Source organism: Peromyscus leucopus, chromosome 20, assembly GCF_004664715.2.
Source record: "Peromyscus leucopus breed LL Stock chromosome 20, UCI_PerLeu_2.1, whole genome shotgun sequence".
NCBI classification, from domain to species: domain Eukaryota; kingdom Metazoa; phylum Chordata; class Mammalia; order Rodentia; family Cricetidae; genus Peromyscus; species Peromyscus leucopus.
Genome location: NC_051080.1, coordinates 15,270,672 through 15,288,094, shown reverse-complemented (window position 1 = coordinate 15,288,094; position 17,423 = coordinate 15,270,672). Strand labels below are relative to the sequence as shown.

At 54.9% G+C, this 17,423-nt stretch overlaps 2 protein-coding genes across 4 annotated transcripts in view; one reads left to right on the top strand and one right to left on the bottom strand.

The window, feature by feature from the left end:
- Positions 1 to 27: 27 nt before the first annotated feature.
- Selenoo (selenoprotein O) lies at positions 28 to 13,346 on the top strand. The gene is made up of 9 exons (XM_028869148.2): positions 28 to 618; positions 3,581 to 3,784; positions 5,389 to 5,575; positions 7,580 to 7,710; positions 8,343 to 8,623; positions 11,574 to 11,721; positions 12,299 to 12,484; positions 12,618 to 12,774; positions 12,863 to 13,346. The coding sequence occupies exons 1-9, from the start codon at positions 62 to 64 to the stop codon at positions 13,025 to 13,027; spliced, it is 2,016 nt and encodes a 671-aa protein (XP_028724981.1). The 5' UTR covers positions 28 to 61; the 3' UTR covers positions 13,028 to 13,346.
- Positions 12,709 to 17,423, bottom strand: part of Tubgcp6 (tubulin gamma complex associated protein 6) — a 22,519-nt gene continuing 17,804 nt past the window's right edge. The window contains exons 16-25 of one of the 3 annotated variants that reach the window (XM_028869142.2): positions 15,767 to 17,336; positions 15,516 to 15,571; positions 15,233 to 15,386; positions 14,972 to 15,140; positions 14,755 to 14,896; positions 14,367 to 14,561; positions 14,157 to 14,289; positions 13,873 to 14,086; positions 13,599 to 13,798; positions 12,709 to 13,501 (exon numbers count right to left, since the gene is read on the bottom strand). In XM_028869142.2, coding sequence (XP_028724975.1) covers positions 13,410 to 13,501; positions 13,599 to 13,798; positions 13,873 to 14,086; positions 14,157 to 14,289; positions 14,367 to 14,561; positions 14,755 to 14,896; positions 14,972 to 15,140; positions 15,233 to 15,386; positions 15,516 to 15,571; positions 15,767 to 17,336 — 2,925 coding nt within the window. In that variant the 3' untranslated portion in view covers positions 12,709 to 13,409. Of the gene's footprint in view, positions 13,502 to 13,598; positions 13,799 to 13,872; positions 14,087 to 14,156; positions 14,290 to 14,366; positions 14,562 to 14,754; positions 14,897 to 14,971; positions 15,141 to 15,232; positions 15,387 to 15,515; positions 15,572 to 15,766; positions 17,337 to 17,423 lie in introns of those variants that run through there. The other 2 variants (XM_028869143.2, XM_028869144.2) reach the window with 2 other exon arrangements.

The window sequence follows — 17,423 nt, the reverse complement described above, 5'->3', positions numbered from 1 at the left end:
CCCTTAATTGGGCGGTGAAAAACTTCCGGTCGTGGCGAGCGAGCTTCCGGCGGCGCGGCGAATGGCCTCTCTCCGGGCCGCGTTCGGGGCCTCGCTCGCGGCTGCCCGAACCCGGCCGCCGTCCTTCGGCCTCGCGCTTCCGTCGCCCGCGCCCTGCTCCTCCTGGGCGGCTGCCATGGAGCCCACGCCGCGCTGGCTCGCGGGGCTGCGCTTCGACAACCGCGCCCTGCGCGCGCTGCCCGTCGAGACGCCGCCGCCCGGGCCGGAGGACGTCCTGTCCACCCCGCGGCCGGTGCCCGGAGCCTGCTTCAGCCGTGCGCGGCCCGCCCCGCTGCGGCGGCCGTGCCTGGTGGCGCTGTCGATGCCCGCGCTGGCGCTGCTGGGGCTGGAGGCCCGCGAGGAGGCCGAGGTCGAGGCCGAAGCCGCGCTCTTCTTCAGTGGCAATGCGCTGCTGCCGGGCGCCGAGCCCGCCGCGCACTGCTACTGTGGCCACCAGTTCGGCCAGTTCGCCGGGCAGCTGGGCGACGGCGCCGCCATGTACCTGGGCGAGGTGTGCACTGCGGCCGGCGAGCGCTGGGAGCTGCAGCTCAAGGGGGCCGGCCCCACGCCCTTCTCCAGGTGCGGAACTCGGGGGAGCTCTCAGGCGGCACCCCCTCTGCGCGCTTGGGTGCAACGGGAAGGTGCTCAGTGGCGCCTTTCGCCCGGTTTGGGACAGACGTTCGCCCAGAAAAGCTCCATGGAGTGGTTAGGACCTAGACGGTGAAGCGTCTTTGCAAAGGGTTTCCAGGAGGAAGGCTAAGAGGCGGGGCTGGGAGGTGCCCGGTGGCAAGACCGGAGAACGGGAAGTTAGGGGCTGTGCTCCCTTTCTGGCTGACACTCCATAGAGGTCTCCAGCTGCCTGTTCTGTCAGGTGAAGCAGAAGGAACACACCTCTAATGGCTGTCCTGTTGTGTTGTCAGAAACACACCGAGGACTTTGGAGCCAGTTCCGGGAATGATACTGTTTGCTGGACATCCTGTCCAGAGACCAGTTTTCAGAGGTGACGGGTTGGGCTGACGTCCAGGCACCTGTTTTCCCGTGCTGCTTAAGCTGTCTGCTTCCCCAACTCGCCCGGACTCTGGCAGGCCTCTTTGTGCACCATCTAGGGTCTGGGGGGCAGTCTCTTCTCATACCCACCTTCTCTGTGAGCACTCTCCCAAGCCTGTCAGTTCTAATCACTCCACCCCACCCCCACCCCACCCCCACACACCATCGGGTGCGTAGTTCTTGGATCCCTGTGGGGAGTACACAGGTGGTCCAAGACGTGCCTGTCGAAATCCAGACAGGCTGAAAACTCTTACCCAGGTCCTGCCACCCAGGTACAGACAGCACTTAGGGCTCTGTTCCTGCTTTTCACTGCATGATGGATGCAGATGCTTGTTAAGTGACTAAGAGATCGTAAGCTGGGATTTTATGGTTTGACACTCCGTCTGCCTCTCTGCCACCAGCATGACACCCGTCCCCCACCAGCTGAGTCTTCACCTCAGACAAGCTTCTCAGAATAGTGGGTTCTTGCTCATCTTCCCAGCCCCAGGTCTTTGATCTGTGCCCCATGCCAAATTTATGGTCTCACCTGGCACTCAGCTTCTCACCTGGAGCAACCATCTCTAGGTGTCCACTCCCGGAAAGAAGGGCAGATGCCACATTCCAGAGCCCACTCATTCTGTAAGCAGCCTTAAACTTTTTCAAAAAAAAAAAAAAAAAAAAAATAGCCTGTTGTCAGGATAATTTGAGGTTGGAAGGCTTTATTAGATCTTATCATGGTGCTGGGAATCAAGTCCAGAATCTTCACATATTCTAGACTTCTACTGAGCAACATACCCAGCCACGAAAGATGCTTTTTATACTTATTTTTAGTTGGTGTTTCCATACCTGAAGGCAGCTAAAATGTTTCCTTTAAGTCGGGGATTCCCTTTGACCCTTGCTTAGGTCTCGTACTTGTGTGTCAGGGTCCCCGACCTCAACACCTTGCCAACACTTGAGGCTGAGGTTGGAGGTGGTTGTGGGGTCAAGGTTTCTAGAACCCTGAGATGGGTGAGTGGCCTCTTGCCCTGTCTCCTCCCTGCCTTGGTTGTAGGGGCTTCAAGACAAGCCCTTGTGGTAAGCCCCAGTCCTGGGCAAAGCAGCCTACCTTTCTGCCCAGGACTAGGTTTGTTTGCAGAGAAGCCAGCATTGCCACATGGTCACACAGCAAGGATGGGAGGGTGACAGTGCAGAAGAGAGCTCCCAGGACAGCTAGCTAGTTTCTAAGATCCTGTTTACTAGACTCTAACTAAGTTAGGTTAGCGTGGATAGGTTGTGGTTTTTTTTTGGTTTTTTTTTTGGTTTTTTTTTTTGTTTTTTGAGACAGTGTCTCCCATATCCCTGGCTGTCCTCAGACTTGCCACATAAACATGCAGGCCTTGAACTCACAGAGATCCATCTACCTCTACCCCGCAAGCGCTGAGATTAAAGGCATGCGCCTCCACACCAGGCTTGATCTTAAACTTTTGATCCTCCTGTTTGTTCCACATACCGAGAACACAGGGCTGTACGCAGCATGTTGGTGTGCTCGGTCCCAGGTAGGAGGCCTCTTGGTTAGGCACCCCTCTCGCAAGGAGGGGCTATGGATGTGGCCTGTCCAGGTAGCCACTGTGCTGGACTCCTGATACTGTGCTTTGTTCTGCTAAAAACAAAATAGGCCCAGTGTGGGGAAGAGTTCAAGGTACACAACGACCCACAGGAGGCAGTTTTCTTGCCCAATCTTGTTCTTTATTTCCCTGTAGCACCTACGGAGTCCGTCACATGTAGACATGTGGTCACGCAGTTTCGTTTCCTTTAGGGGTGTGGCATGTGCCGCATGTCCACCAACTGCTTGTCCCAGCACTACCCACTATACTGCAGTCTTAACGGTTTCTGCCTGCCCTTTGGGTTTGGAGCAGAGCCTGTGTCCTTCCCTGAGACCCAGGTAACAGCTTACTAGTGAGCTTGTGCTTCTTCTGTACCTGCTCACTCAGGGTGTGTCTGAGCAATTTTGTGTTAGTTAGCATTGCTGTGAAGAGACACCATGACCACAGCAATTCTTACCAAGAAAACATTTAATTGGGGTGGCTCACTTACCGGTTCAGAGGGAGCATGGCAGCATGCAGGCAGACATGGTGCTGGAGTTGAGAGTGCTGCATCTTACAGGCAACAGGAAGTCGACTGAGGGTCCCACTGAGAGAAGCTTGAGCGAGAGCCCTCAAAGCCCACCCCTACAGAGACACACTTCCTCCAACAAAACCACACCTCCTAATAGTGCAGCTCCCTTTGGGGGCCGTTTTCTTTCACGCTACCACAAGGTGGTTTTCCATTTTTCATTACTGCAGATTGTGCTGGGGTGTGTGTATGCACTAATTATTGTAAGTGGTTTTTGTAAACCACTCTTGAAGGCAAAACTGCAGATTTGAAGTATGTCTCTTCACCTAGCCTTAGTCATATGATCGCCACACCAAAGCTCTTGGGAAACGTGGCCCAGAATAACCTTTGCCTGACTGGCTTCCTGGCCTGTGTTTGATTTCAGACAGGCTGATGGTCGCAAAGTCCTGAGGTCAAGCATCCGGGAGTTCCTGTGCAGCGAAGCCATGTTTCAGCTGGGGATCCCCACCACTAGGGCCGGGGCCTGCGTCACCTCTGAGTCCACAGTGATTCGCGACGTGTTCTATGATGGTAATCCAAAATATGAAAAGTGCACGGTTGTGTTGCGTATAGCTCCCACTTTTATAAGGTAATGCTGGGGTCCACTAGGCCTGTCTACGTGCACTTGCTCATAGGTCATAGAAGATCCATGCTTATGCAGCCAGAATGTTGAACCCAGCTCATAAACAAGCAACAGCATCTGGCTGTGGTCAGGATTTAGACCTCTCGATGCCCCTTGATCAAGAACTACGTAGAGGGCTGGAGAGATGGCTCAGAGGTTAAGAGCACTGGCTGCTCCTCCAGAGGTCCTGAGTTCAATTCCCAGCACCCACATGGTGGCTCACAACCATCTGTAATGAGATCTGGCGCCCTCTTTGGGCATGCAGGAGTATATGCAGCCAGATTATATACTGTATAATAAATAAATAAATAAATAAATAAATAAATAAATCTTAAAAAAAAAAAAAAAAAGAAGAAGTACTCCGTAGAGTTTCCACAAGGAAATGGCCTCATTTCGTGTCCCCATCAGTGGTCTCCTGTAGATTTTTTCTTAATCGTCTGCTGACTCATTAGCCTAGTCCTTCCTGGCAGACTCCTCTGACTACACCTTAGCTTGGTGTCCAGCACTTCAGGGGCTCTGAGTAGGGAACTGTCAGGAGGTGGCTAGTGTTCTTAGGGCTCTCGGTCCTGTCATGCCCAGGCGAGTTAGTCATCTAATAGCACCCACCCCACACAAGGCCCACTGTTCGTCTCTGGCTTTTTCTGACCTCTGGGAGGATGGAAAGAGGCCAGCGATGATAACTGCTCCACTCCAGAGGCCCTTTGCCCTGACTTGGTTGACATTTGAGTAGAGCCATCCTATGCTTTGTACAATGTTGATAGCATTACTGGCCTCTGCCCACCAATTGCCAGTAGCAACACAGTTACAATAAAACAAAAAAAGGGGCTGGAGAGATGGCTCAGAGGTTAAGAGCATTGGCTGTTCTTCCAGAGGTCATGAGTTCAATTCCCAGCAACCACATGGTGTCTCACAACCATCTGTGATGAGATCTGGTGCCCTCTTCTGACCTGCAGGTGTATATGCAGACAGAACACTGTATACATAATAAATAAATCTTAAAAAAAAAAAAAAAAAAAAAAAAAAAAAGATCAGTTAGGCACGCCTTTAATCCCAGCACTCAGGAGGCAGAGGCAGGCGGATCTCTGAGTTTGAGGCCAGCCTGGGCTACAGAGTGAGTTCCAGGACAGCCAGGTTACACAGAGAAACCCTGTCTCCAAACAAAACAAGTCTCTGTACGTGACCGATGTCCCCTGTGGGACAGCCACGCTGCTGAGACACCACACTTGGACATTCTCTCTGCTAGAGCCACCCACCCCTGCTTGTCCTCACAATGTGGGGTGCACACAAAACCCTGTGTGGAGTTGAGGTGGACAAAGTAGGCAGCCATGGTGCTTTCTGGGCACGATGGCCCTCCCAGGATCTGGGAACCAGAGGTTAATTGGCTGGCAGTTGGCCAAACCGAGTCCCATCTGTCACTCAGAGATCTGGCCCTGCTCTGGCTGGGTGTTGCTGTGTCTTGTCAACATGCTCTTCCATTGTAGGGCTGCAGGGCCTTGGAGTCTTGCTGGTATTTCTTTTTCTCAAAGGAATGGGGTCCGTCTGACTTACTGAACACTGGGTCTTTCCTGCAGATTTGGCTCCTTTGAAATTTTTAAGCCCCCCGATGAGCACACAGGGCGAGCAGGCCCTAGCGTGGGACGGAATGATATCCGCGTGCAGATGCTCGACTATGTGATCAGTTCTTTCTACCCTGAAATCCAGGCTGCCCACACCTGCGACAGTGACCACACACAGAGGAATGCTGCCTTTTTCAGAGAGGTAGGCAGAGGGTTTCCCACTGGCCGTGGGTTGAGTTCCACTTGTTGCCAAATATGGTCACTGTGACCAAAGACCAAGGCTTTTCTCGGGCATCCTTGTCCTTTTCTGTTCCTTGTTCCTGCCCTCAGGTCCATCATCTCCCTCAGCCTCGTGAGCCAGGGCTTCTGTTATTTTTGAGACATTTTTACTAAGAAGCATTGGCTAGCCTGGAACTTGCTATGTGTAGATCAGGCAGCCTCAGACTCATAAAGACCCACTTGCCTCTGCCTCCGGAGTGTTGGGATTAATACACCAGAGCTTTTTGGTGCTTTGACATTAAGACACCTGGTTCTGAGTACACCTACGAGAACCAGGAGGCCCTGCTGGGGAAGACACATGGACAGAAGTACTGGACACCGACTGCATGGTCGGTGTTCTCGACCCAGCACACCCACTTGGTATCTCAACCCGGGGAGAAGAGATGTGGACTCGCCCAGCCAGGGCCAGGCATAGTCCTGTTTCTGTGGGGCTTGGGCTAGAATACTACAAGTCACTGCGGCAGGTCAGCAGAATAATCCTCCAAGCATGAGTCCACAGGGCTTTGTCCCACACCAGGTCACTCCTGTTTCCCACCTGTGGTACAGTTGCTGGGGATTGGTGTGACAGAGCCACAGTGCACCAGGAGCTATGAGTGAGGCTCAGGTTCCTGCTCTCACACAGGAACAGGGGGGTGGTCTGGTCAGCTTACAATCTCCCTTTAAGCATCTGTCTTTATGTCATGAAACTGGAAGGCCAGGATTAGCTGGTTCCCAGGAGCTCCTGTGCTTCTTACACAGGTGAGACACAAAAGGCCACTTGCTTGGGCGGTGTGGGCTCTGGTGCAGCCCTGCACTTGGGTGGGGGAGGGCTGTGGTACAGTCCTGCACTTTGGGGGGGGGCTGTGTGTGGTGCAGTCCTGCACTTGGGTGTGGGGCTGTGGTGCAGCCCTGCACTTGGGTGGGGGGGGCTGTGGTGCAGCCCTGCACTTGGGGGGGGCTGTGGTGCAGCCCTGCACTTGGGGGGGCTGTGGTGCAGCCCTGCACTTGGGTGGGGGGGGCTGTGGTGCAGCCCTGCACTTGGGGGGGGCTGTGGTGCAGCCCTGCACTTGGGGGGGCTGTGGTGCAGCCCTGCACTTGGGCGGGGGGGGGGGAGGGCTGTGGTGCAGCCCTGCACTTGGGTGGGGGGGGCTGTGGTGCAGCCCTGCACTTGGGGGGGGGCTGTGGTGCAGCCCTGCACTTGGGGGGGGCTGTGGTGCAGCCCTGCACTTGGGTGGGGGGGGCTGTGGTGCAGCCCTGCACTTGGGGGGGGGCTGTGGTGCAGCCCTGCACTTGGGGGGGCTGTGGTGCAGCCCTGCACTTGGGCGGGGGGGGGGGGAGGGCTGTGGTGCAGCCCTGCACTTGGGCGGGGGGGGGGGGAGGGCTGTGGTGCAGCCCTGCACTTGGGGGGGCTGTGGTGCAGCCCTGCACTTGGCTGGGGGGGGGCGGTAGTGCAGCCCTGCACTTGGGCAGTGGGGGCTCTGATGCAGCCCTGCACTTGGGGGGGGCTGTGGTGCAGCCCTGCACTTGGGCTACTGTTCTCCAGGCCACACTGGAACCTTGTGTTCAGAGGCTGCCTCTGGTTGGGTGAGCAGTTGGTGACATGGCCATATAGCACCCACTATGGAGATGGGATAGCATTGTCTAGGAACTAGCAACCTAGACTGGTCTATGACAGAGTGATGTTTTCCTGGGACTCAGTCTGTGTTGCTGATTTTTATGGTTTATCCAGAATTAGCAGATAAAAGCGTAGGTGGCGGAAATGCAACTTAGGCCCGTATAAGCCAACTCACCGCAAGCATACTTCTGAAACACCGAGTGGTGAGGGACTGCAGAGGGCCCGGGACTGAGAACCACTTAGAGAAGTCCACTGGCATCCAGGAGATGCGCTGGATGCTCTGGTATGAGTAAGGACACCACAGGGAGGGAGCAACCGGAGCCTGTCCCCTAGGTGACCCGGCGGACAGCACGGATGGTGGCCGAGTGGCAGTGTGTCGGCTTCTGCCACGGCGTGCTCAACACGGACAACATGAGCATCGTGGGGCTCACTATTGACTACGGCCCCTTCGGCTTCCTGGACAGGTACTGCCCCTGGGGTCGACGGTGATGGGCCTCTTGCCTGTTGGTCACCTAGGAACTGTCCCTCACAGTGAGGGGGACAGACCCCAGCAGCACAGGGGTCACGGGTGTAAGAAGGGAGCAGGGAGGCCTGTGTGCTGCTCATGTGCCTTTTTTCAGTGTTTCATTCCCAGCAGTGTCTGGTCAGCCATTCCTACAAGCAGAAATCAAGGGTTTTGGAACTCATTATGTAATCCAGGCTGGCCTTGAACTTGTGGTCTTCCTGTCTTAGGCTTCTGAATGATAGGATTATAGGAGTGTGCCATCATACTTGGCTTCCCTGGAGTGTTTTGAACAAAAAAGGATGACGTCTTAGCATGTTAGAACAAGCCCCTCCACTGCCAGGCTGTAAGTGGATCAAAGGAGTGGGATACAGGGGAGGGGTGGAGCAGAGGAGGTGGTAGGCAGGGAGCTCTATCTATCTGGTGGCCTGGGTCTTTCTGGGTCTCCAGGAGCTTCCTCCCTGGCCTTACAACCAGTCTAGAGATGTCTGAGCCCACAGGACCTGACTGCAGGAGTGGTATCACCACGGGCGTGGCCGTCAGCCTGCCCCAGGAGCCTGTCCCGTCTCCTGATAGCACTTCTCTGTGCGGCAGATACGACCCTGACCACGTTTGCAACGCCTCCGACAACGCCGGGCGCTACACGTACAGCAAGCAGCCGCAGGTGTGCAAGTGGAACCTGCAGAAGCTGGCAGAAGCATTGGAGCCCGAGCTGCCCCTCGCGCTGGGGGAGGCCATCCTCGCCGAGGAGTTTGACAGCGAATTCCAAAGGCACTATCTGCAGAAGATGCGTAAGAAGCTGGGCCTTATTCGAGTGGAGCTGGAGGAAGATGGGACACTTGTGGCCAAGCTTCTGGAGACCATGCATCTGACTGGTGAGCCGCAGCACCCTGGCACTGTGGGCAAATACTCAGTGTTCCCCTTCATCGTTTCTAGACGTATAGCTCACTGGCACTGAGGACATTCCTATTTCCCAGACTGAAATTGTCTCCTTTAAATATTCTCCATCTACCTCCCGCAACACCACCATTCTGTTTTCTGTAAATTCGACCACTCTAGGAACCTCAGGATTTGTCTGTGGCTGGCTTCTTTCACTACACAGAAGATCCCTAGGCTCTTTCATGTTGTAGCATGTGTCTGAATTTAACTCCATCTTTAATGCTGAATATCCAGTGTCTATGGTAATGGATCCCCTTGGGTTTTCTTTTTTGTGTATGCGGGGGAGGGAGGCGGTTGTTTCAAGACAGAGTTTCTCTGTGTAATCCTGGCTGTACTGGAACTTGCTCTGTAGACCAGGCCGGCCTCGAACTCAGATCGCCTGCCTCTGCCTCCGCCTCTTGAGTACTGCGATTAAAAGCACGTGCCATCACCGCCCGGCTGCCCCCTTGGGTTTTCTTAAAGGCTGTTGCATATAGTGCTACTTAAAAAATGTATGCTGGACGGCAGTGGTGCATCCTCTAATCCCAGCACTCGGGAGGCAGAGCCAGATGGATCTCTGTGAGTTCGAGCCCATCCTGGTCTACAGAGTGAGATCCAGGACAGGCACGAAAACTACACAGAGAAACCCTGTCTCAAAAAAAAAAACAAACAACAACAAAAAGATTTTGGGGGTGGGGATTTAGCTCAGTGGTAAAGTGCTTGCCTAACAAGCCAAGGCCCTGGGTTCGGTCCTCAGCTCTGGGGGAAAAATGTATGCAGTTACTGGTTTGAATCCCAGCTTCCAGTTCTCATAGTCAGTGGGGTTACTGGGTCATTTTTAGTTCACCCCGACTGTTCTGGACATAACACTGTCTGGAGCAGAGGTGACTAACATGGGCATGTTTGCTTTGTTCCTGGTCTCAGAACTGCAGCCTTTTATCTGGAGACACTCTAGCCTGGGCCAGCCTCCTGAACACCGGGGTCACATGCCCAGCTTGTCTTGCCTGTGTTAGTGTGCCCACCCCAGCCTCTTGATTTCTTTTTTTTTTTTTTTTGGTTTTTTCGAGACAGGGTTTCTCTGTGTAGCTTTGCGCCTTTTTCCTGGAGCTCACTTGGTAGCCCAGGCTGGCCTCGAACTCACAAAGATCCACCTGGCTCTGCCTCCCGAGTGCTGGGATTAAAGGCGTGCGCCACCACGCCCGGCCGCCTCTTGATTTCTTATTAGTTTGTAATAGGGTCTCTCCACATAGCTTTGGTTGTCTAGAACTCAGCGTGCACTAGGCTGGGCTCGAACACAGAGATCTGCCTGCCACAGGTATTAAAGGCATGTGCCACCACCTCAGCCTCTGTAGATCCTGTTTGCATGGGTTTTATCTTTCATTTTCAACAGACTTGACTCTAAAGCAGGCATTTTATAGACAGGCTGAATCACATCTTTCTCCTCCACTCTGTCTACTTGCCTCTCCATCGCAGGGATGGTTAACCCATTAGTTACAACTAATCCCTGACAAGTTTGTTTTCTGTATGTCTTATCTCTCTTTTGTCTCGTTTTCTCCATTACTCTGGGAGTGTTTTCATCTTTTTGAAACAGGGTCTCACTGTGTAGCCCTGGTTGGCCTGGAACTTGCTATGTAGACCAGGTTAGCCTCAAACTCAGAGATCTGCCTGCCTCTGTCCCTGGAGTGCTAAAATGTGCCACCACAGTGCCCGGCCTTTTTTAAAATTATTTTTGTGTACGAAGGGGAGTGTGCCTATGGCCCCACAAGCATGGAGGTCGTTTGCAGGGGTCAGTTCTCATCTACCATGTTGATCGCGGGTAGTGAGCACAGGTTGTCAGGTCATTGACAAGGGCCTCTGTCCACTGAGCCATCTTATGTTTTGAAACTGGGTCTTGGGCTGGGGACATGGCTCAGTGGATAAGAGTGCTTGTTCTGTAAGGATGGGAACCCAAGCTCTACTTCCTAGCACCCACATAAAAAGGCAGTGACCTCAACATTACAGGGTGGGGGAGGGCGCTTCCAGGTGAGTGTCTTGAGGCCAGGCTGAGAGCAGTAGAGGAAGACAGCAGAGATCTTGCTCTGGCCTTCTGTGCACACATCACAAACACACAGACTGGGAAGGCTGGTGAGGTGGGTCATCAGGTAAAGCTTGCGCTACAACGCCTGAAGACCTGTGTTTGACTCCCAGAACCCTATAAAGACGGGGGAACTGCTCCACAAAGCTGTCCTCTGACGTCCACACATGGACCACAGCATGTGAGCACAGGACAAACTGGGTTTGCTGTATAGCCTAGGCTGGCCTGGAACTTGACAGCCTCCCACATACAGCCACACCTGACTTCTCATTTTATAAACTGGTTTGCCAAGACAGGGAGGGTTTCTCTGTGTAGCCCAGGCTGTTCTGGAACGTGCAGAGATCTGCCTGCCTCCTGAGTGCTGGGATTAAAGGCGTGTGCTACTACCACCTGGCCTCATCTTATATTTAAGAAATTACTGTGTTCCACGTGTACTCCAGTGTACATAGCAGAGGTAAAGTACAACTCGCAGAAGCCAGTTCTCCTTCCATGATTTGGGTCTTGGGGATCAAACTTGCGCCAGTGCATATGGCAGCAAGCCCCGCTATCCACTCAGCAATCCTACCAGCCCTCTTTTTGCACTTTTCATATGTTGCTTAGGAGTTGCATGGCTCCAAGTGACTCTGATTGCCAGGTGAGGCTGACAGCTACACTGTACCAGGTGTGTGTGTGGGGGGGTGCCCCAGGGAGTCCCCAGGCAGGCACTGTTTTCTGTCAGTGTCGATCCATTTTTCAGGTGACGTCACCTACAAAGGACTTGTAACAGATGTCTGGCGGCTATGGAAATGGGAGCCAGCATCTGCCTCCCAGCACCTGAGCAGCTCATTTTTCAGGTGCTGACTTCACAAATACCTTCTACATGCTGAGCTCCTTCCCAGCTGAAGAAGCATCAGACTCAACCGAGTTCCTAACCAGGCTGACCTCCCAGTGTGCCTCTCTGGAAGAGCTGAAGCTGGCCTTCCGCCCCCAGATGGATCCCCGGTGAGTGTACACCCTTGGAATTTGTTTTCAGAAGGGAAGCTGCAGGGAGGTTGGGGACTGCCTGTGAGAGTCCTTCACAGGTACACCCGAGGCCCTGGCAGCTGCCCCATTCCTAGGCATGAAATGTAGTAAGGTCACATTTCGGTAGCATTGGGGACCAGGGCACTAACATGGAGAAAGCAGGGCACAGGTGGACTGGGATGGAGATGCCAAGCAGACTGTCTTCCCACAGCATCTCCCATAGGGTGTGCACACTGTGCAGAGATGTGGGCAATGGTGGTGGCTGTGTTTACAGGCTTTCAAGTAACAACCCAGGGGCTAGTCATGCAGAAGGAATTTAGTGGAGAATGGAGCAGTAACCATTCAGAGGAAATGGCACTTGAGATTTGGTAGGAACACACCTGGGTCATGATGGTCCCTGACCTCCTCAGCTAACTGCAACGCCCAGGTCCAGGGCAATTTGGAAGTTGCCTCAGCACCTGAGTCATGTGGCTATCTACAAAGCAGCCGACCTCACAGCAAGGCAAAATCTACGTACTGCCCCTAGCTGAGGTACTTCCTGTACCCCTCCCTGCAGGCAGCTCTCTATGATGCTGATGCTTGCACAGTCGAACCCACAGCTCTTTGCCCTCATCGGCACTCAAGCAAATGTCACAAAGGAGCTAGAGCGTGTGGAACACCAGTCCCGGCTGGAACAGCTGAGCCCCGCCGAACTGCAGAGCAAGAACACAGACCGCTGGAAAACTTGGCTGCAGGAGTACAGGTAGGCAGCTTCCAGGGTCACCTGGGCTGGCTCCTTGGCACAAGGGCACACAGGGGTGGCTGCAGATGGCCCTGAATTGGGGCTGGAGCAAGCTGGTCTTGTTGGAAAAAGCCAGCTAGGGATATGATTCCAGAGCCCGTCTGGACAAGGAGAAGGAGGATGTCGGAGACACCGCTGCCTGGCAGGCAGACCGTGTGCGCATCATGCATGCCAACAACCCCAAGTACATCCTAAGGAACTATATTGCACAGAATGCCATTGAAGCTGCTGAGAACGGAGACTTTTCCGAGGTAAGCACACACCTGTGCCTGTTACGTCCTGGGAGGAAGGGCGGTCATTAAATATGCCCACTCCCAATTCCTCTCACCTGTTCTCTAGGTGCGGCGTGTCCTGAAGCTGCTAGAGTCTCCTTACTACAGCGAAGAGGCGGCCACTGAGGCCACAGGCCCTGAAGCAGCAGCAAGGACCACTGATGAGCAGTGTTCCTACAGCAGCAGGCCACCCCTCTGGGCGGCAGAACTCTGTGTAACATGATCCTCATAAAGGCCTCGGTGTCCTCCACGTGTCTGGAGTCTCCCGAGGCGTCCCCAGTGCTGCTGAGTTGCTGAGACCACTGGGATCCCCACCCTCACGGTCTCTCCATGATGGCAGAGACCTCCAGTCAAAACCTGACCGGTCTCTGTCTGATACCACCTCAGCACATGGTACTTCATGCCAGTAGAGGAACTCAGTCTCATGCTTATAAGCGATGCAAACAGGGATGAATAAGCCTTGTAGCCTGTCTGTGCATCTTGCCCCAAAGGACTGGGCCTGACACTTGTTCAATCTCCCAGGCCTCTAAATAAAGCAGCTTTTTCAGGTCTGTCTGGGTGCTCACTGCTGTAGCCAGGTCAGACGGGATGCAGCACCATGGTCCTGTCTGTCCTCAGGAGTCCTGGTAGTAGTTGTTGAAGTTGATTCGAAGCAGGAAGTCCTCAAGGTGGGGCTGGTAGCCACGGTTCACAAGCTTGGTCACTACTGGAGAGGCATCCAACTCTCAGGCTCCTGCCCACCCTGTGCCTTGTCACCCCAGCAGCCCAGCCCAGCAGCAGCCCAGCCCGGCAGGGGGACTCACCTTTGAAGAGGAAGTGGGAGTAGTACTTGAAGGTGCTGTAGGACTGCTGCATGAGTGGGAAGTTGGGGTGCTCGGCACCACGGGGGCCAGTAGCCGGGCCCCAGCTCTGGGATATGAGCTGGCTACGGAACTTGAGCACCAGGCTGAAGATGCTATGGATGATGTTCATGACTGGTGCCGCCTTCTCGGTCAGCAGGCCCCTAGTGAAGGGTAGAGCTGCTGGTGATCTGCCCAGCCTGACTGGGGCACACCCAAGTCCAGGGGCCTGTCTCACCTGAAAACAGCCCTGTGCAGGTACTCGGCATGGGCCCGCTGGATCTCCTCCAGGTCACCTACTACAGCTAGCCGGGCCCTGAATTCGCACCAGCTGACATGCAGGATCTGGTTAGCAATGTAGCCCTGGATGACCTTCACGAAATGCTGCATCTCGTGCTTAAACAGCTGCAGCTGGCGGAACTGCACTGAGCCAGCTGTGTGGCTCACCAGGGCTGTTGGAGAACAAAGAGGGTGAGCATCAGCCTGCAGCCACACATGGGATGGACTTAGGCCAGGCCTCACCTGTGCGCTTGAGGTGGAAGCAGATGTCTTTGAGTGTCCACATCATGAGCTTCAGCTGCAACAGGAAGGAGAAGATCCCGCTGTACTTGTTCAGGCAGCTCTCGGTGATAACGATGTTGAGGGGCCAGTCAACCTGTTCAGGAAGCCCCACTTAGCACCTGCAGCTGCAGGACACACCTCCCCACACGCTTGTGGCAGGACACTGCTGACCTTGTACCTGAGCTCCAGGCAGCTCAGCACATCCGGCGCATTAGGGGCAAACACCTCAGGCAGGTACTTGAGGGCAAAAGACAGGTTGGCAGCATGTGGCGTGTCCCCATGGAGGCTATACTGCAGTGCCTTGCTCAGGATGCTGTTAAGGACCAGTGGGTTGAGCAGCTCCCCAGGCGTCTGTCCAGCCCCGAGCTGAGGAAGTGGAGAGACAATGTTTCAAGGAGCCCCGGGTTTGTGACGTCCCTCCCCACTTCCGAAGCAGCACTGTCATGTTGCTAGGGAGTATGGCATCTCTGTGTGGGTGGCCCTGAGGCCATCAGCCACCCACACCCTACCCACAACAGCTCTACAGGCCAGCCTGATCCCAACTCCACGTCTTAGTGACCTTCTCAAAGAGCAGGTCACTAAGGGACTGCGCGAACTCTCCATCTTCCATCAGCAGGAAATGGCGCAGTGCTTCAAAATGTGTCTCCAGGTGCAGCTCCACAAAGAAATAGTCGACCGCAGCTTTGTTCACCAGGCTGACACTGGGGGGAAGCTGGAGGTTAGGGTGGCAGGAAAGGGCAGGTGGCGGGCAGGAAAGGGCGGGTGGCAGCACTCACTGGGCAGCCAGAGGTGCCGTGAGCGAGCGCTTCATAAGCACAGGCAGCGTCAGCAGCTCACTTAGCTGCACTGCAGTCTCATCCACCGCTGACTGAACTTGGGGGTCCACGGGGAAAGCAAAGGCCTGGGGAAGCATGTGATGGACCAGGTGAGCCACAGGAGGCTCTGCTGTGGGAAGCAAAACAGACTCGCTCAAACTTGGGGATACACTGGCCTAGCGCACACCCAGCCCCCACCGCCCTTGCAGCTGGCCCACTCACACATGGATTCGTAGCTGTCGGGGTACTGCTCCAGGTGGTAGAGCTTTGTGAGGTCTGCCAAATAGGCTTGCTCCTTGCCCCAGCGTCTGGCCTCAGCCTCCGTGTCCGAGACCTCCTCACTAGGGCCTGGGCTGCTTGGGACCGCTGTGTCTTCCTAAAAAGAGACCAACCTCAAAGAACTGCACCCCACCCAGTGTACTACGCCCTGCCCCCCACTTTGCTTGTGCTGAAAGTGGGCGTGTGGGAGTCCCATGTGGTGCCATTCCCTACATGCTTCCCTGACCTGTGAGCTTGGAGGCCATGGAGAGAGGTCTTCTGCATCCCTCCTCCTCCCTGGACCTAGGAAGACACAAAGTGGGTAGGGGCCGTCAGTGCCCAGCACCTGCTGAGGAGACAGAGTGAGGTTGGCCCAGAGAACTCCAGAGCCCCCACAGCAGCAAGGCAATCTGGCTGACAGAAAGGATCACAGAAGACGTCATGACACCGCCTCTTGTGTGCCAGGGTCCCATCCTGACCAGCACCGCCCGCTCTCACCTGTCTCTTCAGGGATGCCATTTCCCAGCGTGCTAGGCTCAGCCACAACGGGGGGCTTGGTCTGTACGCTACCTTCTTCTGTGCTGCCAAGGCTAGACCAGAGGGTGGGCTTCGTTTCGCCAGGCAGCTGTGACCCGCTTTCCCCAACAGGGCTCTGTGCTTCCACATGAAGGCCTGACGGGGACACACAGGCAGGAGGGCACTGCTGGGGCGTGAGGAGGTCAGGCTCAGCTTCTGGCAAGGGCTCCTCCAGAATCAAGGGAGGCTGAGGACATCCATGTGGCTGAAGAGCCTCTTCTGACACACTGTCCCCAATCCTGATGCTGGCATCTGACACGTGTCCATGGACATTCCACCGTGGCCGAGAAGGAGTCACATCTGACACATTTTCCCCAATCCTGATGTTGGCATCTGACACGTGTCCATGAATGTTCCACCGTGGCCGGGAAGGAGCTACATCTGACACATTTTCCCCAATCCTGATGCTGGCCTCTGACACATGTCCGTGGACATTCCACCGTGGCCTGGAAGGAGCCACTTCTGACACATTCTCCCCAATCCTGATGCTGGCCTCTGACACATGTCCGTGGACATTCCACCGTGGCCTGGAAGGAGCCACTTCTGACACATTCTCCCCAACCTTGATGCTGGCATCTGACACATGACCATGAATGTTCCACCGTGGCCGGGAAGGAGCCACATCTGACACATTCTCCCCAATCTTGATGCTGGCATCTGACACATGTCCGTGGACATTCCACCGTGGCCTAGAAGGAGCCACTTCTGACACATTCTCCCCAGCTCCAGTGCTGGCATCTGACAAATGTCCATGGATGTTCCACTGTGGCTGAGGAAGAGCCACGTCTGACATATAGTCCCCCTGCTTGATGCTGGCATCTGACACGCATCCGGAAATGCTAAGTGGCTGGCAAGGAGCCATTCCAGAAGCAAGGCTCTCTGCAGAGACAGCAGTCCCTGATATGTGTTCAAGGAGCTGCCCCACAGGCTGGAAGGTCCCCTCCTCAGAAGTGACATGCTTGAGTGGATGTGGGCAAGGCAAAGTCTCTTGCGTGTCATGGACACATGCATCCAGTTTTGTGGGCATGTCCCCCAATAGATGCTGCTTTTCACTGTCCAAACCATTTTGGACATCCTGCAAGGGTCCTGGTGAAGAGGAGGTGGCCACAGCCGGCCTCAGGATGGTATCGAAATCATACTCTGACTGGGTAGGCTGGGGGCCAGCTGCTGTGAGTGCTGGCCCAGGAGTTACAGGGGACAGGTCTGAAGAGATGGTCTGCAGTGCCACCTCTAAGAAGGGAGCTCCAGTGTTATCCACAGGCTGCTCGGCCCCAGGGCCCACGGGCAGAAAGTCTGTGATGCTGAGACCAGGAGAGAAGGGCCCAGCTCCCTCTGCCTGCCCAGCACCAGGGTCATCCACTCCCTCTGCCGCAGACTGGAGGGCTGATGGTGTTGATGCACTTGGTGGACTTGGATGATCCCAACGCAGTTCTGCAGACCCCAGATCACAGCTACGGCCTTCATCTGCATGCTCAGGACCTGGAGATGGGACCTGAAACACAGCACATACTGAATCCCTCCAGCCATTTAAACCTGTGTCCCCAAGGTGAGCTCAGCAACAGTGACCGACACCTACTAA